Source organism: Bombina bombina, chromosome 3, assembly GCF_027579735.1.
Source record: "Bombina bombina isolate aBomBom1 chromosome 3, aBomBom1.pri, whole genome shotgun sequence".
Lineage (NCBI taxonomy): Eukaryota > Metazoa > Chordata > Amphibia > Anura > Bombinatoridae > Bombina > Bombina bombina.
In genome coordinates, this window is record NC_069501.1 from 843,505,087 (window position 1) to 843,532,876 (window position 27,790).

Consider the following 27,790-nt stretch of genomic DNA (forward strand, 5'->3'; position numbering starts at 1 on the left):
ACCTAGGTTCTCTGCTGCCCCTGAGCTTGCCTAGATAAACATTTCAACAAAGGATAACAAGAGAAGGAAACAAATAATAATATAAGTAAATTGGAAAGTTGTTTAAAATTGTATTCTCTATCTGAATCATGAAAGAAAACATTTTGGTTTCATGCTTCTTTAAGAGTCGGAATTTACATATGGTGCTGTAGCATAGCTCTGGAAATTTGAGCATTCATAAAATCATTAACTGTGCTATATTTACTAAATATATGCACATTGTGATCAATGGACCTTGACCCTTGAAAATTACACCCTTTGATTTGATCAATTGTACAGATCTTATATGTGTTTAAATATTTGGTGACTCCCTGATATACTAACTGACTCTTTTTAACCTCGCAACGCCTGGTTGCATGGTGCATCTTTGAGAAGTTTAATAAAGCTATTTTTTTATTTTTTCTATTAATACTTGTATTTTTCTTGTAACCTACTCTTGCAACTATAGAACGATGTGCGGGAATTTATCATTTGTATTATATATACCTTATAGATTGTGGTATCTATTTTTGTTTTCCAGTACCCATCACTACTTATACAGTAGTATTATTTAGAGGTGCCACTCTACCATAAATATATATATATACATACACACACATATATATATATATATATATATACACACACACATACACACATTATATATATATATATATATATATATATATATATATATAGCTAAAAGGAGACGCACTCGCCGGGTTTAGTAAATAGTGTTTTTAATACACCAAGTTAAACAGTGACGTTTCGGGGTAGTTAGCCCCGTCCTCAGACCATAACAAATATGTACATAAGTAACAAGTATTTAAAGCCTTACCCTCCACCAAGATTCTATACCGGAAGTGTCCATAGCGTTCCCCCTGCGCCACTGCGCAGGACCGGGGGTGGTCATGGCAACCGATAAACAATACTCACAGACTGACACTGAACTCCGGAACGTACGGACCCGCCCATCTGCACTGACAGTGCCAAAGGTAGCCGTAAGAGCCGGATAATGGTTACAATTCAGATAAATTATCTGCAAAACAAGGAGCAGCATATATAATAAGGTATTTAAGCACATCAATAGCTGGTCAGATTAAAAGACAATATACATTGTATCTAATATGATGGGATCATCACCTAAATATATGCTATGATGGGCTTCAATGTTAAAGAGGGGAGGTATATACTGAATATATATTCTTAGATTGGAAAATCATTACCTAAATTAAATCACTAAGGCCTAGATTTAGAGTTCGGCGGTAGCCGTCAAAACCAGCGTTAGAGGCTCCTAACGCTGGTTTTGGGCGCCCGCTGGTATTTGGAGTCAGTGATTAAAGGGTCTAACGCTCACTTTACAGCCGCGACTTTTCCATACCGCAGATCCCCCTACGCCATTTGCGTAGCCTATCTTTTCAATGGGATCTTCCTAACGCCGGTATTTAGAGTCGTTTCTGCAGTGAGCGTTAGAGCTCTAACGACAAGATTCCAGCCGCCTGAAAATAGCAGGAGTTAAGAGCTTTCTGGCTAACGCCGGTTTATAAAGCTCTTAACTACTGTACCCTAAAGTACACTAACACCCATAAACTACCTATGTACCCCTAAACCGAGGTCCCCCCACATCGCCGCCACTCGATTAAAATTTTTAACCCCTAATCTGCCGACCGCCACCTACGTTATACTTATGTACCCCTAATCTGCTGCCCCTAACACCGCCGACCCCTGTATTATATCTATTAACCCCTAACTTGCCCCCCACAACGTCGCCGCAAGCTACTTAAAATAATTAACCCCTAATCTTCCGACCGCAAATCGCCGCCACCTACGTTATCCCTATGTACCCCTAATCTGCTACCCCTAACATCGCCGACCCCTATGTTATATTTATTAACCCCTAATCTGCCCCCCACAACGTCGCCGACACCTACCTACACTTATTAACCCCTAATCTGCCGAGCGGACCTGAGCGCTACTATAATAAAGTTATTAACCCCTAATCCGCCTCACTAACCCTATCATAAATAGTATTAACCCCTAATCTGCCCTCCCTAACATCGCCGACACCTACCTTCAATTATTAACCCCTAATCTGCCGACCGGAGCTCACCGCTATTCTAATAAATGTATTAACCCCTAAAGCTAAGTCTAACCCTAACACTAACACCCCCCTAAGTTAAATATAATTTTTATCTAACGAAATAAATTAACTCTTATTAAATAAATAATTCCTATTTAAAGCTAAATACTTACCTGTAAAATACATCCTAATATAGCTACAATATAAATTATAATTATATTATAGCTATTTTAGGATTAATATTTATTTTACAGGCAACTTTGTAATTATTTTAACCAGGTACAATAGCTATTAAATAGTTAAGAACTATTTAATAGTTACCTAGTTAAAATAATTACAAATTTACCTGTAAAATAAATCCTAACCTAAGATATAATTAAACCTAACACTACCCTATCAATAAAATAATTAAATAAACTACCTACAATTACCTACAATTAACCTAACACTACACTATCAATAAATTAATTAAACACAATTGCTACAAATAAATAAAATTAAATAAACTATCTAAAGTACAAAAAATAAAAAAGAACTAAGTTACAGAAAATAATAAAATATTTACAAACATAAGAAAAATATTACAACAATTTTAAACTAATTACACCTACTCTAAGCCCCCTAATAAAATAACAAAGCCCCCCAAAATAAAAAATTCTCTACCCTATTCTAAAATACAAATATTACAAGCTCTTTTACCTTACCAGCCCTGAACAGGGCCCTTTGCGGGGCATGCCCCAAGAATTTCAGCTCTTTTGCCTGTAAAAAAAAACATACAATACCCCCCCCCCCAACATTACAACCCACCACCCACATACCCCTAATCTAACCCAAACCCCCCTTAAATAAACCTAACACTACCCCCCTGATGATCTTCCTACCTTGTCTTCACCATGCCAGGTTCACCGATCCGTCCTGGCTCCAAGATCTTCATCCAACCCAAGCGGGGGCTAGACATCCACTGAAGAAGTCCAGAAGAGGGTCCAAAGTCTTCCTCCTATCCGGCAAGAAGAGGACATCCGGACCGGCAAACATCTTCTCCAAGCGGCATCTTCTATCTTCTTCCATCCGATGACGACCGGCTCCATCTTGAAGACCTCCAGCGCGGATCCATCCTCTTCTTCCGACGACTAGACGACGAATGACGGTTCCTTTAAGGGACGTCATCCAAGATGGCGTCCCTCGAATTCCGATTGGCTGATAGGATTCTATCAGCCAATCGGAATTAAGGTAGGAATTTTCTGATTGGCTGATGGAATCAGCCAATCAGAATATAGTTCAATCCGATTGGCTGATCCAATCAGCCAATCAGATTGAGCTCGCATTCTATTGGCTGTTCCGATCAGCCAATAGAATGCGAGCTCAATCTGATTGGCTGATTGGATCAGCCAATCGGATTGAACTATATTCTGATTGGCTGATTCCATCAGCCAATCAGAAAATTCCTACCTTAATTCCGATTGGCTGATAGAATCCTATCAGCCAATCGGAATTCGAGGGACGCCATCTTGGATGACGTCCCTTAAAGGAACCGTCATTCGTCGTCTAGTCGTCGGAAGAAGAGGATGGATCCGCGCTGGAGGTCTTCAAGATGGAGCCGGTCGTCATCGGATGGAAGAAGATAGAAGATGCCGCTTGGAGAAGATGTTTGCCGGTCCGGATGTCCTCTTCTTGCCGGATAGGAGGAAGACTTTGGACCCTCTTCTGGACTTCTTCAGTGGATGTCTAGCCCCCGCTTGGGTTGGATGAAGATCTTGGAGCCAGGACGGATCGGTGAACCTGGCATGGTGAAGACAAGGTAGGAAGATCATCAGGGGGGTAGTGTTAGGTTTATTTAAGGGGGGTTTGGGTTAGATTAGGGGTATGTGGGTGGTGGGTTGTAATGTTGGGGGGGGGGTATTGTATGTTTTTTTTTACAGGCAAAAGAGCTGAAATTCTTGGGGCATGCCCCGCAAAGGGCCCTGTTCAGGGCTGGTAAGGTAAAAGAGCTTGTAATATTTGTATTTTAGAATAGGGTAGGGAATTTTTTATTTTGGGGGGCTTTGTTATTTTATTAGGGGGCTTAGAGTAGGTGTAATTAGTTTAAAATTGTTGTAATATTTTTCTTATGTTTGTAAATATTTTATTATTTTCTGTAACTTAGTTCTTTTTTATTTTTTGTACTTTAGATAGTTTATTTAATTTTATTTATTTGTAGCAATTGTGTTTAATTAATTTATTGATAGTGTAGTGTTAGGTTAATTGTAGGTAATTGTAGGTAGTTTATTTAATTATTTTATTGATAGGGTAGTGTTAGGTTTAATTATATCTTAGGTTAGGATTTATTTTACAGGTAAATTTGTTATTATTTTAACTAGGTAACTATTAAATAGTTCTTAACTATTTAATAGCTATTGTACCTGGTTAAAATAATTAAAACGTTGCCTGTAAAATAAATATTAATCCTAAAATAGCTATAATATAATTATAATTTATATTGTAGCTATATTAGGATTTATTTTACAGGTAAGTATTTAGCTTTAAATAGGAATCATTTATTTAATAAGAGTTAATTTATTTCGTTAGATAAAAATTATATTTAACTTAGGGGGGGTGTTAGTGTTAGGGTTAGACTTAGCTTTAGGGGTTAATCCATTTATTAGAATAGCGGTGAGCTCCGATCGGAAGATTAGGGGTTAATAATTGAAGGTAGGTGTCGGCGATGTTAGGGAGGGCAGATTAGGGGTTAATACTATTTATGATAGGGTTAGTGAGGCGGATTAGGGGTTAATAACTTTATTATAGTAGCGCTCAGGTCCGCTCGGCAGATTAGGGGTTAATAAGTGTAGGCAGGTGTCGGCGACGTTGTGGGGGGCAGATTAGGGGTTAATAAATATAACATAGGGGTCGGCGATGTTTAGGGCAGCAGATTAGGGGTACATAGGGATAACGTAGGTGGCGGCGGTTTACGGAGCGGCAGATTAGGGGTTAAAAGTGTAATGCAGGGGTCAGCGATAGCGGGGGCGGCAGATTAGGAGTTAATAAGTGTAAGGTTAGGGGTGTTTAGACTCGGGGTACATGTTAGGGTGTTAGGTGCAGACTTAGGAGGTGTTTCCCCATAGGAAACAATGGGGCTGCGTTAGGAGCTGAACGCTGCTTTTTTGCAGGTGTTAGGTTTTTTTTTCAGCTCAAACAGCCCCATTGTTTCCTATGGGAGAATCGTGCACGAGCACGTTTTTGATGCCGGCCGCGTCCGTAAGCAACTCTGGTATCGAGAGTTGCATTTGCGGTAAAAATGCTCTACGCTCCTTTTTTGGAGCCTAACGCAGCATTTGTTTGAACTCTCGATACCAGAGTTAAATTTATGGTGCGGCCAGAAAAAAACCCGCGGAGCGTTAACAGCCCTTTTACCGCCGAACTCTAAATCTAGGCCTAAGTGAGGGGCAAGTATCATAAGAAACAGTGCCAATCCAAATTTACATTTAGCCCGTTTGGCGTTAAAGTGTTAAGGGTATGAATCCATCTGGATTCCTTTTGTAGAAGTAGTTTGGCCCTGTCCCCCCCTCTACTAGGTCTAGGGACATGATCTATTATGACATATCGTAAATTAGACACCGCATGGCCAGCCAACGCAAAGTGTCTAGCAACAGGTTGATCGGACTGTCTTTTTTTAATTGCCGATCTGATCGCAGTGCGATGGTTGGCCATGCGTGTCCGTAAGTCATCAATGGTTTTGCCTACGTAATATAAACCACAAGGGCAATGGATTAAGTAGACAACATATTCAGTGGTACATGTAACACGGTGTCTGATGAAGAATTTTTTGTTTGTGTGAGGGTGTACAAAAAACTTTGTGGCACTAAGGCCATTACACGTGGTACATCCCAGACATTTAAAACATCCCGGTTTTGGTTGATTTAACCATGTTTGTTTCTTGTAGCAGTCAATGGGATCCACTTTGACTAGTGTATCACGAATGGATCTGGATCTTCTATAGCTGACTCTCGGTGGTCCCATGTTGGTAAAGGGTAAGGTATGGTCAGACTGCACAATGTCCCAGTCTTTCCTTAATACAGCTGGAAGATTCTGTTTGTCCACTGTATACGTTGTCACATATGTCATCCTTTCAGTGTCAGATTTTCTAGTGTTTGCCCGTAGTGCTTCCTCTTGCGGCAGATCCCAGAATTTTTCCAGGCATTTATTTAAGTGCTGTTCACTGTACCCCCGTTGTAGAAATCTTATCTTCATTTCTAACAGTTGTTGTTTAGTGTGTACAGGGTCGCTGTTGTTTCTAACGACTCTTTTGAATTGAGAAATTGGCAATGCCTTCTTTAGTGCCGGGGGGTGGCAGCTAGTGGCCTGGAGTAGGGAATTTCTGTCTGTAGCTTTGCGAAAGAGTGTGGTTGAGAGCTGATTCTGATTCTTATATATACGCAGATCCAAGAAATCTACAGTTGTATCGCTATATTCCATCTTGAACTGTAGATTCGGGCGTAACTCATTCAGTTTGTTAAACCATTGTTGAAGATCATGTACCGAACCATCCCAGATCAAAAATAAGTCGTCTATATAGCGACGAAACACCCTAATACTGGGATGGAAAAATAGATCAGTCTGGTACTGTTCAAACTCTGCCATGTATAAATTGGCAAATGATGGGGCCACACTCGACCCCATCGCCGTACCCAAAAGCTGTAAGTAGAACAGGTTCTCGAAGCGGAAATAATTCATAGTGAGGCAATGTTGCAACATTTCCATAATCCACTCCGTACTGGGTCCTATAAAAGGATATCTTCTCAGATGGTTGCGAATTGCCTCCATCCCCTGGCTGTGTGGGATGTTGGTATAGAGACTCACCACGTCAAGGGTGACCAGAAGTTCCGTCCCTTTTAGATGATGGAATTGTTTATGTTCTTTAATCAGGGCCATGGAGTCCAGCAAGAAAGAGGGCATATTGCAGACCATTGGTTGGAAAAGGGAATCCAAATATGTAGCCCATTGCTACATATTTGGATTCCCTTTTCCAACTAATGGTCTGCAATATGCCCTCTTTCTTGCTGGACTCCATGGCCCTGATTAAAGAACATAAACAATTCCATCATCTAAAAGGGACGGAACTTCTGGTCACCCTTGACGTGGTGAGTCTCTATACCAACATCCCACACAGCCAGGGGATGGAGGCAATTCGCAACCATCTGAGAAGATATCCTTTTACAGGACCCAGTACGGAGTGGATTATGGAAATGTTGCAACATTGCCTCACTATGAATTATTTCCGCTTCGAGAACCTGTTCTACTTACAGCTTTTGGGTACGGCGATGGGGTCGAGTGTGGCCCCATCATTTGCCAATTTATACATGGCAGAGTTTGAACAGTACCAGACTGATCTATTTTTCCATCCCAGCATTAGGGTGTTTCGTCGCTATATAGACGACTTATTTTTGATCTGGGATGGTTCGGTACATGATCTTCAACAATGGTTTAACAAACTGAATGAGTTACGCCCGAATCTACAGTTCAAGATGGAATATAGCGATACAACTGTAGATTTCTTGGATCTGCGTATATATAAGAATCAGAATCAGCTCTCAACCACACTCTTTCGCAAAGCATTCCCTACTCCAGGCCACTAGCTGCCACCCCCCGGCACTAAAGAAGGCATTGCCAATTTCTCAATTCAAAAGAGTCGTTAGAAACAACAGCGACCCTGTACACACAAAACAACAACTGTTAGAAATGAAGATAAGATTTCTACAACGGGGGTACAGTGAACAGCACTTAAATAAATGCCTGGAAAAATTCTGGGATCTGCCGCAAGAGGAAGCACTACGGGCAAACACTAGAAAATCTGACACTGAAAGGATGACATATGTGACAACGTATACAGTGGACAAACAGAATCTTCCAGCTGTATTAAGGAAAGACTGGGACATTGTGCAGTCTGACCATACCTTACCCTTTACCAACATGGGACCACCGAGAGTCAGCTATAGAAGATCCAGATCCATTTGTGATACACTAATCAAAGTGGATCCCATGGACTGCTACAAGAAACAAACATGGTTAAATCAACCAAAACCGGGATGTTTTAAATGTCTGGGATGTACCACGTGTAATGGCCTTAGTGCCACAAAGTTTTTTGTACACCCTCACACAAACAAAAAATTCTTCATCAGACACCGTGTTACATGTACCACTGAATATGTTGTCTACTTAATCCATTGCCCTTGTGGTTTATATTACGTAGGCAAAACCATTGATGACTTACGGACACGCATGGCCAACCATCGCACTGCGATCAGATCGGCAATTGAAAAAAGACAGTCCGATCAACCTGTTGCTAGACACTTTGCGTTGGCTGGCCATGCGGTGTCTAATTTATGATATGTCATAATAGATCATGTCCCTAGACCTAGTAGAGGGGGGGGACAGGGCCAAACTACTTCTACAAAAGGAATCCAGATGGATTCATACCCTTAACACTTTAACGCCAAACGGGCTAAATGTAAATTTGGATTGGCACTGTTTCTTATGATACTTGCCCCTCACTTAGTGATTTAATTTAGGTAATGATTTTCCAATCTAAGAATATATATTCAGTATATACCTCCCCTCTTTAACATTGAAGCCCATCATAGCATATATTTAGGTGATGATCCCATCATATTAGATACAATGTATATTGTCTTTTAATCTGACCAGCTATTGATGTGCTTAAATACCTTATTATATATGCTGCTCCTTGTTTTGCAGATAATGTATCTGAATTGTAACCATTATCCGGCTCTTACGGCTACCTTTGGCACTGTCAGTGCAGATGGGCGGGTCCGTACGTTCCGGAGTTCAGTGTCAGTCTGTGAGTATTGTTTATCGGTTGCCATGACCACCCCCGGTCCTGCGCAGTGGCGCAGGGGGAACGCTATGGACACTTCCGGTATAGAATCTTGGTGGAGGGTAAGGCTTTAAATACTTGTTACTTATGTACATATTTGTTATGGTCTGAGGACGGGGCTAACTACCCCGAAACGTCACTGTTTAACTTGGTGTATTAAAAACACTATTTACTAAGACCCGGCGAGTGCGTCTCCTTTTAGCTATACATGTTTTCTCTAGATGCACCCCGGGCAGCTGCTGCACATTTGTTAGAGTGAGTGCGGATCTCTGAGAACTGTTATATATATATATATATATATATATACACACACACACACACACACACACTCACACACATATATACATACATACACACACACATATATACATACACACACACATATATATATATATATATATATATATATATATATATATATATATATATATATATACACACACACACACACATATACATACATACACAGTATAATATTATCTTACCTGACATGAAAAGGATAGCCATGCTTTCATATTGGGAAACTCTCTGAGCAACTGAACAAGTGCCTCAGCCTCCTTTTGGCTTGGGATTGTCTCCAGGGCTAACATATCAACCCCAGATGAGACTAAGCACTGCATCTGTGCCCGGTGCCAATCTTTTAACTCCTTAAAACAGCCAGAAAACAAATAAGAGATGATCATTACAAAGAAAATAAAGAAGTGGGACAACTGCATTAACAGAAGAGTAACATTTAAAGGGACAGCAAGTATCTTGCAATTACAAGACATTTCTTTTGTGCTGCTACAGAATATCAGCCAAGTCTTAATATTTTTAAAATAAATAAAAAACATAATTTATGTAAGAACTTACCTGATAAATTCATTTCTTTCATATTAGCAAGAGTCCATGAGCTAGTGACGTATGGGATATACATTCCTACCAGGAGGGGCAAAGTTTCCCAAACCTCAAAATGCCTATAAATACACCCCTCACCACACCCACAATTCAGTTTAACGAATAGCCAAGAAGTGGGGTGATAAAAAAGTGCGAAAGCATATAAAATAAGGAAATGGAATAATTGTGCTTTATACAAAATCATAACCACCACAAAAAAAGGGCGGGCCTCATGGACTCTTGCTAATATGAAAGAAATGAATTTATCAGGTAAGTTCTTACATAAATTATGTTTTCTTTGATGTAATTAGCAAGAGTCCATGAGCTAGTGACGTATGGGATAATAATTACCCAAGATGTGGATCTTTCCACACAAGAGTCACTAGAGAGGGAGGGATAAAATAAAGACAGCCAATTCCTGCTGAAAATAATCCACACCCAAAATAAAGTTTAATGAAAAACATAAGCAGAAGATTCAAACTGAAACCGCTGCCTGAAGTACTTTTCTACCAAAAACTGCTTCAGAAGAAGAAAATACATCAAAATGGTAGAATTTAGTAAAAGTATGCAAAGAGGACCAAGTTGCTGCTTTGCAAATCTGATCAACCGAAGCTTCATTCCTAAACGCCCAGGAAGTAGAAACTGACCTAGTAGAATGAGCTGTAATCCTCTGAGGCGGAGTTTTACCCGACTCAACATAGGCAAGATGAATTAAAGATTTCAACCAAGATGCCAAAGAAATGGCAGAAGCTTTCTGGACTTTTCTAGAACCGGAAAAGATAACAAATAGACTAGAAGTCTTTCGGAAAGATTTAGTAGCTTCAACATAATATTTCAAAGCTCTAACAACATCCAAAGAATGCAACGATTTCTCCTTAGAATTCTTAGGATTAGGACATAATGAAGGAACCACAATTTCTCTACTAATGTTGTTGGAATTCACAACTTTAGGTAAAAATTCAAAAGAAGTTCGCAACACCGCCTTATCCTGATGAAAAATCAGAAAAGGAGACTCACAAGAAAAAGCAGATAATTCAGAAACTCTTCTGGCAGAAGAGATGGCCAAAAGGAACAAAACTTTCCAAGAAAGTAATTTAATGTCCAATGAATGCATAGGTTCAAATGGAGGAGCTTGAAGAGCCCCCAGAACCAAATTCAAACTCCAAGGAGGAGAAATTGACTTAATGACAGGCTTTATACGAACCAGAGCTTGTACAAAACAATGAATATCAGGAAGAATAGCAATCTTTCTGTGAAAAAGAACAGAAAGAGCAGAGATTTGTCCTTTCAAGGAACTTGCGGACAAACCCTTATCTAAACCATCCTGAAGAAACTGTAATATTCTCGGTATTCTAAAAGAATGCCAAGAAAAATGATGAGAAAGACACCAAGAAATATAAGTCTTCCAGACTCTATAATATATCTCTCTAGATACAGATTTACGAGCCTGTAACATAGTATTAATCACAGAGTCAGAGAAACCTCTTTGACCAAGAATCAAGCGCTCAATCTCCATACCTTTAAATTTAAGGATTTCAGATCCTGATGGAAAAAAGGACCTTGAGACAGAAGGTCTGGTCTTAACGGAAGAGTCCACGGTTGGCAAGAGGCCATCCGGACAAGATCCGAATACCAAAACCTGTGAGGCCATGCCGGAGCTACCAGCAGAACAAACGAGCATTCCTTCAGAATCTTGGAGATTACTCTTGGAAGAAGAACTAGAGGCGGAAAGATATAGGCAGGATGATACTTCCAAGGAAGTGATAATGCATCCACTGCCTCCGCCTGAGGATCCCGGGATCTGGACAGATACCTGGGAAGTTTCTTGTTTAGATGAGACGCCATCAGATCTATTTCTGGAAGTTCCCACATTTGAACAATCTGAAGAAATACCTCTGGGTGAAGAGACCATTCGCCCGGATGCAACGTTTGGCGACTGAGATAATCCGCTTCCCAATTGTCTATACATGGGATATGAACCGCAGAGATTAGACAGGAGCTGGATTCCGCTCAAACCAAAATTCGAGATACTTCTTTCATAGCCAGAGGACTGTGAGTCCCTCCTTGATGATTGATGTATACCACAGTTGTGACATTGTCTGTCTGAAAACAAATGAACGATTCTCTCTTCAGAAGAGGCCAAAACTGAAGAGCTCTGAAAATTGCACGGAGTTCCAAAATATTGATCGGTAATCTCACCTCCTGAGATTCCCAAACTCCTTGTGCCGTCAGAGATCCCCACACAGCTCCCCAACCTGTGAGACTTGCATCTGTTGAAATTACAGTCCAGGTCGGAAGCACAAAAGAAGCCCCCTGAATTAAACGATGGTGATCTGTCCACCACGTTAGAGAGTGTCGAATAATCGGTTTTAAAGATATTAATTGAGATATCTTTGTGTAATCCTTGCACCATTGATTCAGCATACAGAGCTGAAGAGGTCGCATGTGAAAACGAGCAAAGGGGATCGCGTCCGATGCAGCAGTCATAAGACCTAGAATTTCCATGCATAAGGCTACCGAAGGGAATGATTGTGACTGAAGGTTTCGACAAGCTGCAATCAATTTTAGACGTCTCTTGTCTGTTAAAGACAGAGTCATGGACACTGAATCTATCTGGAAACCCAGAAAGGTTACCCTTGTCTGAGGAATCAAAGAACTTTTTGGTAAATTGATCCTCCAACCATGATCTTGAAGAAACAACACAAGTCGATTCGTATGAGATTCTGCTAAATGTAAAGACTGAGCAAGTACCAAGATATCGTCCAAATAAGGAAATACCACAATACCCTGTTCTCTGATTACAGACAGAAGGGCACCGAGAACCTTTGAAAAAATTCTTGGAGCTGTAGCTAGGCCAAACGGTAGAGCCACAAACTGGTAATGCTTGTCCAGAAAAGAGAATCTCAGGAACTGATAATGATCTGGATGAATCGGAATATGCAGATATGCATCCTGTAAATCTATTGTGGACATATAATTCCCTTGCTGAACAAAAGGCAAGATAGTCCTTACAGTTACCATCTTGAACGTTGGTATCCTTACATAACGATTCAATATTTTTAGATCCAGAACTGGTCTGAAGGAATTCTCCTTCTTAGGTACAATGAAGAGATTTGAATAAAACCCCATCCCCTGTTCCGGAACTGGAACTGGCATAATTACTCCAGCCAACTCTAGATCTGAAACACAATTCAGAAATGCTTGAGCTTTCACTGGATTTACTGGGACACGGGAAAGAAAAAATCTCTTTGCAGGAGGTCTCATCTTGAAACCAATTCTGTACCCTTCTGAAACAATGTTCTGAATCCAAAGATTGTGAACAGAATTGATCCAAATTTCTTTGAAAAAACGTAACCTGCCCCCTACCAGCTGAGCTGGAATGAGGGCCGCACCTTCATGTGGACTTAGAAGCAGGCTTTGCCTTTCTAGCAGGCTTGGATTTATTCCAGACTGGAGATGGTTTCCAAACTGAAACTGCTCCTGAGGATGAAGGATCAGGCTTTTGTTCTTTGTTGAAACGAAAGGAACGAAAACGATTATTAGCCCTGTTTTTACCTTTAGATTTTTTATCCTGTGGTAAAAAAGTTCCTTTCCCACCAGTAACAGTTGAGATAATAGAATCCAACTGAGAACCAAATAATTTGTTACCCTGGAAAGAAATAGAAAGTAGAGTTGATTTAGAAGCCATATCAGCATTCCAAGTCTTAAGCCATAAAGCTCTTCTAGCTAAAATAGCTAGAGACATAAACCTGACATCAACTCTGATAATATAAAAAATGGCATCACAGATAAAATTATTAGCATGCTGAAGAAGAATAATAATATCATGAGAATCATGATTTGTTACTTGTTGCGCTAAAGTTTCCAACCAAAAAGTTGAAGCTGCAGCAACATCAGCCAATGATATAGCAGGTCTAAGAAGATTACCTGAACACAGATAAGCTTTTCTTAGAAAGGATTCAATTTTCCTATCTAAAGGATCTTTAAACGAAGTACCATCTGACGTAGGAATGGTAGTACGTTTAGCAAGGGTAGAAATAGCCCCATCAACTTTAGGGATTTTGTCCCAAAATTCTAACCTGTCAGACGGTACAGGATATAATTGCTTAAAACGTTTAGAAGGAGTAAATGAATTACCCAATTTATCCCATTCTTTGGAAATTACTGCAGAAATAGCATTAGGAACAGGAAAAACTTCTGGAATAACCACAGGAGATTTAAATACCTTATCTAAACGTTTAGAATTAGTATCAAGAGGACCAGAATCCTCTATTTCTAAAGCAATTAGTACTTCTTTAAGTAAAGAACGAATAAATTCCATTTTAAATAAATATGAAGATTTATCAGCATCAATCTCTGAAACAGAATCATCTGAACCAGAAGAGTCATCAGAATCAGAATGATGATGTTCATTTAAAAATTCATCTGTAGGGAGAGAAGTTTTAAAAGATTTTTTACGTTTACTAGAAGGAGAAATAACAGACATAGCCTTCTTGATGGATTCAGAAACAAAATCTCTTATGTTATCAGGAACATTCTGCACCTTAGATGTTGAAGGAACTGCAACAGACAATGGTACTTTACTAAAGGAAATATTATCTGCATTAACAAGTTTGTCATGACAATTAATATAAACAACAGCCGGAGGAATAGCTACCAAAAGTTTACAGCAGATACACTTAGCTTTGGTAGATCCAGCACTAGACAGCGATTTTCCTGTAGTATCTTCTGACTCAGATGCAACGTGAGACATCTTGCAATATGTAAGAGAAAAAACAACATATAAAGCAAAATTGATCAAATTCCTTAAATGACAGTTTCAGGAATGGGAAAAAATGCCAAAGAACAAGCTTCTAGCAACCAGAAGCAATGAAAAATGAGACTTAAATAATGTGGAGACAAAAGCGACGCCCATATTTTTTAGCGCCAAATAAGACGCCCACATTATTTGGTGCCTAAATGCTTTTGGCGCCAAAAATGACGCCACATCCGGAACGCCGACATTTTTGGCGCAAAATAACGTCAAAAAATGACGCAACTTCCGGCGACACGTATGACGCCGGAAACGGAAAAGAATTTTTTGCGCCAAAAAAGTCCGCGCCAAGAATGACGCAATAAAAAGAAGCTTTTTCAGCCCCCGCGAGCCTAACAGCCCACAGGGAAAAAAGAGTCAAATTTTTTAAGGTAAGAAAAAATGAATAATTCAAATGCATAATCCCAAATATGAAACTGACTGTCTGAAAAATAAGGAAAGTTGAACATTCTGAGTCAAGGCAAATAAATGTTTGAATACATATATTTAGAACTTTATAAACAAAGTGCCCAACCATAGCTTAGAGTGTCACAGAAAATAAGATTTACTTACCCCAGGACACTCATCTACATGTTTGTAGAAAGCCAAACCAGTACTGAAACGAGAATCAGCAGAGGTAATGGTATATATAAGAGTATATCGTCGATCTGAAAAGGGAGGTAAGAGATGAATCTCTACGACCGATAACAGAGAACCTATGAAATAGACCCCGTAGAAGGAGATCACTGCATTCAAATAGGCAATACTCTCCTCACATCCCTCTGACATTCACTGCACGCTGAGAGGAAAACCGGGCTCCAACTTGCTGCGGAGCGCATATCAACGTAGAATCTAGCACAAACTTACTTCACCACCTCCATCGGAGGCAAAGTTTGTAAAACTGAATTGTGGGTGTGGTGAGGGGTGTATTTATAGGCATTTTGAGGTTTGGGAAACTTTGCCCCTCCTGGTAGGAATGTATATCCCATACGTCACTAGCTCATGGACTCTTGCTAATTACATGAAAGAAACATTTTTTACTGCAGTTATTTTCAGTAGTCAAACTCCACCCACCATTTGCCTTTACCATGTATCGCCAGTTTAATAGGATATTCAGCTGTACTTTAGTAGGAGAAAAAAAAATCATTACCTTCATAAGAACAATTTAAATAGTTGTATTTAACTAAAGCAATAAGATTATAGGTTTCACTTTAATTTTTACTGCTTGCCCCTCCCTCCTCACACATAGATCCTTGTGCAAAGCTAGTACACTACAAGCAAGCTTCTCTTCATTGTAAGATATTGATTCTGTGAACATAGATTTGCATGGAAACAATGGTATTTAAAGGGACAGTAAAATAGAAATAAAACTTCCATGATGATTCAGATAGAACATGCAATTTTTTTTTATTTTTTTTTTTAAATATTTTTTATTGAGATTCATTTTTAGGGTATACAAAACATGAATGTCAGTTCAGAATATACAACAACAGACAAGAGAAAAAACGATTTGTTATAAATCTAGCTATTACATAGCTTAATTGTAAGACATTTGTAAAATCAATAAACACAATATGTACCCATGAAACTATATGTCTTCCACAAAGAAAACCTATAAGGCCACTCTTGGACCTCACATTGTTGCAGAAAGATATAACGTTAAAGAAGGCAACCAAAAACAGTAAGAGACCACTTTTGGATCTCAAATTATGAATCTTAAGTTTCATCTATAATGTAATATAGAGCAGGCTCTTATGTTAGCAGTTTGGTATGTAAAGCCATAGGAGTAACTTTGGACTCTTCTGGACCTCTTACTGGCTATAGCAAGATTTATGAGAGATGTATACATATATAAATATAGACCCAACATAGTTCACCATGCAAAGTATATATAATGGAGAATAAAATAAATAAATTAAGGTATATTGGGACGAATAAACACAACAATACTCTGAAGTGACAGAGGAGGTCTGTTTTATATGCCTGCTTTTTGCATTGGAAGTGGAGTATATGTAAGGCTTCTCGCTATAAGATAGGTGGACATTTAATTAGGAAGATTCTTCTGGAGAAATATTGTTCAATAAGATGAGGTGACAGCCCCTAACTATTTTATGAACCTACCCAGAAACTACATTTATTAAAGCTATGGATAGTATAGTGCTACGGGTGTGTCATTAAGTAATGGAGAGAAACTTTAAGAGCCTAATTCTTGACCCAGGTCAAACACCGCGCTGTCTCGGCCGCTGACAGCACGGTTAGTAATATAGACAAGAAAGAAGCTTTGTCATGTCAAGTCAACCTTTTGTTTCAGTAATACAAACTGCTCTAAAATTTTATCCTTATAAGAAAGTCATTATGCTATCTAAGTGAATAACAATAGCAAACGTATTATTATAATATTAGCTATACCAACCATATTAAGTCCCTAGGAATAATTGTTCCTTACTATGGACAAAACTGCTTGTCAACACACAGGCTAGGAAAATATAAAGATTGTTCAACTTATAAAACATATAAGGCGTTTATATACCTGCTCAAACTCTCAGGTCTATTCACCTTCATATAGAACAGTCAAAGACAATTAAATGACAGCATTCTCCCTAAAATTAAATGGGGTATTGTCAAAAACAGTAAAGTTGCTCACACTCTAGCTAGTTAAACATATGCGTGTTATTAATGTGAGGCATCTAAATATTCCTCTGACTCTTTATCCAATGCCAAGTTTTATTTTGGGGCTGCATCTGCTTGCGGTATGCCAGGTAAGGATATCTGTGACAGGTCCAAAGCAGAAATCTGGAAGTGACAGTACAGTGTGAAGCCACCCCATCCTGGGCTGGGGATCATGGAAGATAACATGAATAAGCTGCAATCTAAAGCAATGCATTCTCAACATGACCCGTGAGGTGTCCGGTATTAGTGCAGCCCGTTCACAGTCCCTTTGCTTCTGGGGGTGGAGCGCAAATTCCATAGTATGAAAGGGCTCAGTGGAGCCATGACAATCAGCCAGTGTCTCGTCGCTGTCCATCTCAGATTTAGCCCACGATGAGTTCAACAGTTGAGTACACATGTAATCTGTAGACAGCACTTGCACTGACGTACCACTGGGATGTACATCCGCTCTCCTCTCCGGCATTGTAATCACCCCCTCGATCTCCGACCACACATGTCCCACAACTAGTTGCGAGATCAGACTATTATCTGTAACTGTCATCATGCCGCTCGACCTCTCCATTCCACTAGTGTCTTTCCATGCTGCCCGTATACTCTCCTCTAGTCGTGCAAATTGATTACATAATGCAAAGTCAAGTATCTCTAGTAGCGTACAATTTGAATGCTCCATCCTATAGCTTCAATAGTACCGTTGTGATTGTCATTGGTCAGTCCAGCTGCACAGTATAATTTAACAGTCGTCAGTGACTGTTGGCAATATATCAATGTAGCAAGATGAAGAACAGTCTATTCCAGACTGGATTTACCCGCGTTTAAGTGGGGGAGGGTGGGGGGGGGGGGGTGGTGCTGAGATCTGAAGTAAGTCCGCCGCCAAAGGCCCCAGCGGTCCAGTTCAGGAGACCACAGTCATAAAAACACCAAACGGAGTAACAGCTAGATCCTCAGATCCCACAGCAGAGATATAAAGTATTTTCATAACAAGATGGTCTGGTGTTTCATGGACAATCGGCGGATTATCCATCTCATGTCAGGAGGTCCTGAAATTGCGACCATTCATGGCCGCCGCCTAGACACGCCCCCCCCTTTCTTCTCTTGTATCCTTTGTTAAAAAACATTCCTAGGTAGGCTCAGAAGCAGCATTGCACTACTAGTAGCTGATTGTTGGCTGCACATATAAGCCTCTTGTCATTGGCTTACCCAATGTGCTCAGCTAGCCCACAGTAGTGTATTGCTGCTCCTTCAGCAACAGATACCAAGATAATGAAGCAAATTTGATAATATAGGTAAAAATAAAAGTTGTTTAAAATTGTATGCTCTATCTGAATAATAAAAGAACAATTTTCGGTTAATGCCCCTTAAAGGGACAGTCTACTCCAGAATTTTTATTGTTTAAAAAGATAATCCCTTTATTACCCCTTCCACCGTTTTGCATAACCAACATCGTTATATTAATATATGTGTTATCTCTGTGATTATCTTGTAGCTAAGTCTCTGCAGACTACCCCTTATTTCAGTTCTTTTGACAGACTTGCATTTTAGCCAATTGGTGCTGACTCATAAATAACTCCACGGGAGTAAGCACAGTGTTATATAGCACACAAACTAGCTGTGAAAATGGTCAAAATGCAGAGGTGGCTTATAAATTAGCATATGAGCCAACTAGGTTTAGCGTTCAACAAAGAATACCAAGAGAACAAAACAAAAATTTGATAATAAAAGTAAATTGGAAAGTTGTTTAAAATTGCATGCCCTATCTGAATCATGAAAGTTACATTTTGACTAGACTGTCCCTTTAAGGTCCAATGCAGCAAAAGAAATGATGTGGAGCACTGGGTGTAGATAAAAATCCATGCTTTATTTCTTAAAAAAAAAAAGACTATGGCTCACGCCGAAACGCGTTAGCTAATCTCGGATGTTCAGGGGATCACTTGTTATGTTTCCCTGCCGTTTTTTGAAGAAATAAAGCATTAATTTTTATCTACACCCATTGCTCCCCATCCTTTCTTTTGCTGCATTGGAACATTGGCTCTTAGAGTGAGCACGGGGAGGGATATGGCAGCCCGAATCTTGGATTATCGCAGCCCGAATCTTGGATTATTGCACCGACAGGAGCCAGAAGGTGCCGGGTGACGTCATCAGCTAGGGCTGCATAGCCGCGAGTTACACAATCCTGGTAATGCTGGTTGAATTAGATAGGAGCAACAACGGCAAGAAAGAAGGTGAACAGCCTCAGCCTATCTCTTCAGTGTACAGAGGGACCTGCGATACATGGCCTGATAGAGGGGTACGATCAACAACAGTAAGAGTGTGGACACGCACATTTTTGTTTTGGAGACAGACCGTGTTAAAACCCTGAGTTTTTAGTTTACCCTGTGGACCAGGCATGTAATGTTATGAGACTCTACTAAAGCGGTTTATTGCTACATTGAAGGGGAATCACCCCAGGTTTAAGTAATTCACCCTAGTGTGCCCTTCCATGTTATATGTGTACATAGTCCAAAAGAAAGTTCTGACATAGTCAGCGGCACATAGTAAGTGGAATAGGGCACTGATTGTTTGCAACACCAGATCACCTTAGTGCACTAAGTTTAAGACATTGTGATTTTAAATGTAAATTACACGCTGGCATACCCTATTGCTCCCCAAAACCTGGATCTGCTATATTGTTTAATGTCCCTTTAAGGTCTTTTTCTCAACTTTGTATGTTTATTTTATAAAAATTTTGCTGTGAAGAAAAGGCATGTTATTTCTGCAGACACAAATTCACAGTTTTGAGAATTACAAAACCAAGAATATGTAATATGTTATAGATAGAAAAAAAAATGCCCAAAATAATCTTTCAGAATCCTAAGGGACAGCATAACATTGTGAATGGATTAATAGAATTAAAGGGACACTGAACCAAATTTTTTTCTATCGTGATTCAGATAGAGCATGCAATTTTAAGCAACTTTCTAATTTACTCCTATTATCAAATTATTTTCATTTTCTTGGTATCTTTATTTGAAATGCAAGAATGTAAGTTTAAATGCCGGCCCATTTTTGGTGAACACACTGTGTTGTTCTTGCTGATTGGTGGGTAAATTCACCTACCAATAAACAAGTGCTTTCCATGGTTCTGAACCAAAGAAATAGCGTAGATACCTTCTTTTTCAAATAAAGAAAGCAAGAGAACGAAGAAAAATTGATAATAGGAGTAAAAGTTGTTTAAAATTGCATGCTCTATCTGAATCACAAATGAAAAAATTTGGGTTTAGTGTCCCTTTAATTTTACCAAAATGATTAAACATTACAGTCATAAATATACAGTATCAAGCTACATCATTAAATAAACTAGTCCTTATTTCAGGATAAATAACCTTTGGATTATAATGTATATCAAAGGATTATAAAACTCTTACAAACTGAATATAAACAAAATATAAATTTCTGATCTATCATGACTAGAGGAATCAAAGTACCTTGCTTTTATTTGAAAAAGAAGCTTCTTTGACAATAAAATATATGATTTTAAAGTACAAATGGACGTTATTAATGACAGCCCATCAAAAAGGGCTGGTCAACATGACATTTATGCTGGTAATCATTTTTTGCTCTCACACTCACCTCCGCATGCGCAGTGCTGTCATATTTTTGCATGCGCACCAGCTCTGTACTGCTTGCTGTCAAAAGGTAGTGATCCCGAGAGACAGCTATGTAGATATAAAAACAGTAACCTCACGGTCAGCGGCTCCTACTGTGCATGAACAGGATTGTAAACTCGCCGCCATAATCCTACCCATGTAAACCCCCTTAATAGGACTCATATAACAAGTCTTTATGGGGGTTTTTGAATTGCAACTTTATTTAATAGAAAAAAAACAGAAAAACTAAAGAAAATCAAAACTAGCGAGTAGTAAAACACTCTTTTTAATACAGCAAGGTTTATTTTATTTTACAGGTTCATATCTTTAGACAGATTTTGCTTCAAAAAGCATTTTATTTTTAAAAAATTTTTTTATTTAAATGAAAAAAATCTGATTTAAATAAAACAAATTAGATTTAAATAAGAAAAGAAAAAAACAGAATTTATGCTTACCTGATAAATTTCTTTCTCTTGTGATGTATCGTGTCCATGGATTCATCCATACTTATGGGATATTCTCCTTCCCAGCAGGAAGTGGCAGAGAGAGCACCCACAGCAGAGCTGTCCATATAGCTCCTCCCTTAGCTCCACCCCCCAGTCATTCGACCGAAGGCTAGGAAGAAAAAGGAGAAACTATAGGGTGCAGTGGTGACTGAAGTTTTTTAAATAAAAATATACTACCTGTCTTAAATAGACAGGGCGGGCCGTGGACTCAATACATCACAAGAGAAAGAAATTTATCAGGTAAGCATTTATTCTGTTTTCTCTTGTAAGATGTATCGAGTCCACGGATTCATCCATACTTATGGGATACCAATACCAAAGCTTTAGGACACGGATGAAGGGAGGGACAAGACAGGTACCTTAAACGGAAGGCACCACTGCTTGTAGAACTTTTCTCCCAAAAATAGCCTCCGAAGAAGAAAAAGTATCAAATTTGTAAAATTTGGAAAAAGTATGAAGCGAAGACCAATTCGCCGCCTTACAAATCTGTTCAACAGAAGCCTCATTTTTAAAAGCCCATGTGGAAGCCACTGCTCTAGTAGAATGAGCAGTCATTTTTCAGATGGCTGCTGGCCAGCAGTCTCATAAGCCAAACGGATGAAGCTTTTCAGCCAAAAGGAAAGAGAGGTAGCCGTAGCCTTTTGACCTCTCCGTTTACCAGAATAAACAACAAACAATGAAGATGTTTGACGGAAATCTTTAGTTGCTTGTAAGTAGAACTTTAAAGCACGAACCACATCAAGATTGTGCAACAGACGTTCCTTCTTTGATGAAGGATTAGGACACAGAGAAGGAACAACAATCTCCTGATTGATATTCCTATTAGAAACAACCTTAGGAAGAAACCCAGGTTTGGTACGCAAAACCACCTTATCTGCATGGAAAACTAGGTAAGGTGAGTCACACTGTAAAGCAGATAACTCAGAAACTCTTAGAGCCGAAGAGATAGCTACTAAAAACAAAAAACTTTCCAAGATAGAAGCTTAATATCTATGGAATGCATAGGTTCAAACGGAACCCCTTGAAGAACATTAAGAACCAAATTTAGGCTCCATGGTGGAGCAACAGGTTTAAATACAGGTTTGATCCTGACCAAGGCCTGACTAAACGCTTGAACGTCTGGGACATCTGCCAGACGTTTGTTTAAAAGAATAGACAAAGCAGATATTTGTCCTTTTAAGTAACTAACTGATAATCCCTTCTCCATTCGTTCTTGGAGACAGGACAAAATTCTAGGAATCCTAATCTTACTCCATGAGTAACCCTAGGATTCACACCAACAAAGATATCTGCGCCAAATCTTATGATAGATTTTCCTGGTGACAGGCTTTGTAACCTGAATCAGGGTATTAATGACCGACTCAGAGAAACCACGCTTTGATAGAATCAGGCTTTCAATCTCCAAGCAGTCAGACGCAGAGAAGTTAGATTTGGATGCTTGAATGGACCTTGGATTAGAATGTCCTGCCTCATTGGCAGATTCCACGGTGGAACAGATGACATGTCCACCAGGTCTGCATACTAAGTCCTGCGTGGCCACGCAGGAGCTATCAGAATCACCGAAGCTCTCTCCTGCTTAATTCTGGCAACCAGACGTGGAAGGAGAGGAAACGGTGGAAATACCTAAGCCAGATTGAAGGACCAGGGCACTTCTAGAGCATCTATCAGTACCGCCTGGGGATCCCGGGACCTGGACCCGTAACAAGGAAGTTTGGCGTTCTGTCGGGACGCCATCAGATCCAATTCTGGTGTGCCCCATAGCTGAGTCAGTTGGGCAAATACCTCCGGATGGAGCTCCCACTCCCCTGGATGAAAAGTCTGACGACTTAGGAAATCCGCCTCCCAGTTCTCTACCCCTGGGATATGGATTGCAGAGAGATGGCAAGAGTGATCCTCCGCCCATCGGATTATTTTGGTTACCTCCATCATCGCTAGAGAACTCCGTGTTCCTCCTTGATGATTGATATAGGCTACAGTCATGATGTTGTCCGACTGAAATCTGATGAATTTGGCTGCAGCTAGCTGAGGCCATGCCTGAAGCGCATTGAATATCGCTCTCAGTTCTAGAATGTTTATCGGGAGGAGAGATTCCTCCCGAGACCATAAGCCCTGTGCTTTCAGGGATTTCCAGACTGCACCCCAGCCTAGCAGGCTTGCATCTGTCGTTACTAAGAACCACTCTGGCCTGCGGAAACACATTACCTGAGACAGGTGGTCCTGAGACAACCACCAGAGAAGAGAATCTCTGGTCTCTTGGTCCAGATGCAGTTGAGGAGATAAATCTGCATAATCCCCATTCCACTGTTTGAGCATGCATAGTTGCAGTGGTCTGAGGTGTAGGCGGGCATAAGGAACTATGTCCATTGCCACTACCATGAGTCCGATTACCTCCATACACTGAGCCACTGATGGCCGAGGAATGGAATGAAGAGCTCGGCAAGTGATTAAAAGTTTTGATTTTCTGACCTCCGTCAGAAATATTTTCATTTCTACCGAGTCTATCAGAGTCCCTAGGAAGGAAACTCTTGTGAGAGGGACGAGAGAACTCTTTTTTATGTTCACCTTCCATCCGTGAGATCTCAGAAAAGCCAACACGATGTCCGTGTGAGACTTGGCTAGCTGGAAACTCGACGCCTGAATTAAGATGTCGTCTAGATAAGGCGCCAGTGCTATACCCCGCGGTCTTAGAACCGCCAAAAGGGACCCTAGCACCTTTGTGAAAATTCTGGGAGCTGTGGCCAACCCGAAAGGAAGGGCCACAAACTGGTAATGCCTGTCCAGAAAGGCGAATCTGAGGAATTGATGATGATCTCTGTGAATAGGGATGTGTAGATACGCATCCTTTAAATCCACGGTAGTCATATATTGACCCTCCTGGATCAGAGGAAATATAGTCCGAATAGTCTCCATCTTGAAAGATGGTACTCTGAGGAATTTGTTTCGAATTTTGAGATCCAAGATCGGTCTGAAAGTTCCCTCTTTTTTGGGAACCACAAACAGGTTGGAGTAAAAATCTAGCCCTTGTTCCGCTCTTGGAACTGGGCGGATCACTCCCATGGTATGTAGGACCACACTCCCTTTGCCCTTCCTAGCAGTTAAGCAGGCAGAGAGAATGACTGTGGGGTGGAGCTAAGGGAGGAGCTATATGGACAGCTATGCTGTGGGTGCTCTCTCTGCCACTTCCTGTTGGGAAGGAGAATATCCCATAAGTATGGATGAATCCGTGGACTCAATACATCTTACAAGAGAAAAAGGATTTTTTTTTTGTTTTTAAATCATTGATTTTTATCAACCCTGGTATAAAGTGATTTATTTTGCAGCTATCATCAGTTAAATCAAATTAGGCACATATATGTAGCAGAGTTATCCCTGAGTAATCAGCAGGGATGTTCTGAAAATTAGAAAATGCTCAATATTTCAGAGCTAAATTACATGAAAAGGGGGCAAAGAAATAATGAAAATATATTCCAAAGTTGTTTCATTATGCATATCTTAACATTTTTAAACGCAAATTTTAAGGGGTTTGATGTCCCTTTATGTATGTTTGAAGTGTCTACCAAAATACAGTGCAGGACCTTGTTTCCTCGCTAACTGAAAGTTTGTCCTTAATACAGTTTTATTTTGTTTTGAGTACTTACCTCAGTACTCATGTTGGACACATAGCTTCCTGTATATTCGGATCCATCATGCAGAAATGCACCATATGGCCCAATAGATCCGGCAATTATAATTTCTTTCTTCACTAAAATAATAATTAAACAGGTTTCATTTTCATTCTGACTGGCAGATCAGATTCTTCAGCTACCAATCAAACCAAGAAAAGTGCTTTTCATAGACCAGTCAACTGGATAGCAGATCATTTCTTCTTTTCAAGTTTTTAATACATGCAGCAAAGCATAAAATTACAGTAAAAATAAGGATCAAAAGTGTAACTCATGGTATTACAGAAGTGCGGCACAAGCAAATATAACTAGTCCTTTAGCATAAGAATAAATCAGCCATGATTAGTCTTGCAGACATGGTTACAAAGTTGCATTTACTTCAAAGCTGTTCTCACACCCCTCCTGGTGACACGAATCTTCCTTCCAACGTACGTTTCTCCACCTTCTGTTGCTTTTCCAAGGATCCTTGAAAAAGCCATGGGAGGTGGAGAAACGTACATTAAAAGGACTGATTACATTTGCTTCAATAATATCCTGAGTGAAACTTTTAAGTCTTGTTTTTATTGTAATTTTATACTTTGCTGCTTGAAAAGAAGATAGGATCTGATATAAAACTAAATTTATGCTTACCTGATAAATTGATTTCTTCCCTGGTAAGACGAGTCCATGGATTCATCCTTTACTTGTGGGATATTATCCTTCCCTACAGGAAGTGGCAAAGAGCACCACAGCAGAGCTGTCTATATAGCTCCTCCCTTAGCTCCACCCCCCAGTCATTCGACCGAAGGTACAGGAAGAAAAAGGAGAAACTACAAGGTGCAGAGGTGTCATGTCTAAATCCATTCCACCTTACACAGCGTATCTAACCTGTCATACCACCTTTTATTTCAATTAAGCTGATCAGGTTTCCTTATTTAATCTCCTTGTAACCAAGATGCATTGCTGGTTTATTGAAGTTTATTGCCAAAGTAAAGCAGCTCAACTCCTTACCTAGAGTACCAAAACAAGATTCTCCTGATCAGAGAAACCTTATGTCGTTACAAGCAGCTTCTGCTTCAAGCTGCCACAGCCGCTGATGTCACCGCAGCGCCGATTCACGCTACCGCTCTGACACACTCTCCCTGTCTAAACAGACAGCATACAGACTCCCAGCTACACGGAGCCATTACCACGCTGCACGCTCACTAATCCCTGCAAGTATTCTACCTACCCGCATCTGGGATTCCTCTCACAGGCTCTGCTTCTGAATTAAGGTTCTGTATATAGAGTGCTTAAGTCTCTGTTTACTCATTTGACATTACTCTTTAAACAACAGTTGAATTGATGGTAAAACTCCTGTTTGTATCTGTGCAGTCTGGGTTCCATATTTCACCTGTCACCAGTGAATCTGACTTTACAGACTTATACTATTTATGTTTAACCTTTATGCTTCCTGTTGCACTATATAAGACCTGCCTAAGATAAAGCTCATTAGTACTACTCATATTATTGGGTCTTATCCCTCAGGCTAAATTAACACAAGTGATTAAGTTAGTGTTTATCTTACTAGCAAGCACACTTAGTAACTTGTAACACTCCACAATTATTTATCCTGCTTAGAGGTCTTAAATGTTTACTTAAATACTTGCTGCATATCACAGAGCTTTACATATTATCACAGATCGTTACAAGAGGTGACTGATTTTAAATAAAAAAAATATAATCTGTCTTAAAATGACAGGGCGGGCCGTGGACTTGTCTTACCATAGAAGAAATCAATTTAGCAGGTAAGCATAAATTTAGTTTTCTTTTATAAAGGTAAGACGAGTCCACGGATGAACGGGAGGGACAAGACAGATGGTTAAACAGAAGGCACCACTGCTTGAAGAACTTTTCTCACAAAAACAGCCTCCGAAGAAGCAAAGGTATCAAATTTGTAAAATTTGGAAAAGGTATGAAACGAAGACCAAGTCGCAGCCTTACAAATCTGTTCAACAGAAGCATAATTTTTAAAAGCCCATGTGGAAGCCACCGCTCTAGTAGAGTGAGCTGTAATTCTTTCAGGAGGCTGCTGTCCAGCAGTCTCGTATGACAAACGGATGATGCTTTTTAGCCAAAAGGCAAGAGAGGTAGCCGTAGCTTTTTGACCCCTACGTTTTCCAGAATAGACAACAAACAAAGAAGATGTTTGACGAAAATCTTTGGTCGCTTGCAAGTAAAACTTTAAAGCACGAACCACGTCCAAGTTGTGCAATAGACGCTCCTTCTTAGAAGAAGGATTAGGACACAGAGAAGGAACAACAATTTCCTGATTAATATTCTTATTAGTAACAACCTTAGGAAGGAATCCAGGTTTGGTACGCAGAACCACCTTATCAGCATGGAAAACAAGATAAGGCAAGTCGCATTGCAATGCAGATAGTTCAGAAACTCTTCGAGCCGAAGAGATAGCAACTAAAAACAGAACTTTCCAATATATAAGATTAATATCTATGGAATGCATAGGTTCAAACGGAACCCCTTGAAGAACTTTAAGAACCAAATTCAAACTCCATGGCGGAGCAACAGGTTTAAACACAGGCTTGATTCTAACTAAAGCCTGACAGAACGACTCAACGTCTGGAACATCTGGAAGACGTTTGTGCAGTAGAATTGATAAAGCAGATATCTGTCCCTTTAAGGAACTAGCTGATAGCCCCTTCTCCAATCCTTC

At 39.8% G+C, this 27,790-nt stretch overlaps 1 protein-coding gene across 4 annotated transcripts in view; it reads right to left on the reverse strand.

Annotated features, from left to right (window-relative positions):
* LOC128654113 (uncharacterized) overlaps positions 1–27,790 on the reverse strand; it is a 163,504-nt gene that overhangs the window by 65,266 nt on the left and 70,448 nt on the right. For all 4 annotated transcript variants that reach the window (XM_053707801.1, XM_053707799.1, XM_053707800.1 and 1 more), the window contains 2 exons: positions 25,075–25,178; positions 9,455–9,616 (listed from right to left, as the gene is read on the reverse strand). In XM_053707801.1, coding sequence (XP_053563776.1) covers positions 9,455–9,616; positions 25,075–25,178 — 266 coding nt within the window. The remainder of the gene's footprint in view (positions 1–9,454; positions 9,617–25,074; positions 25,179–27,790) is intronic.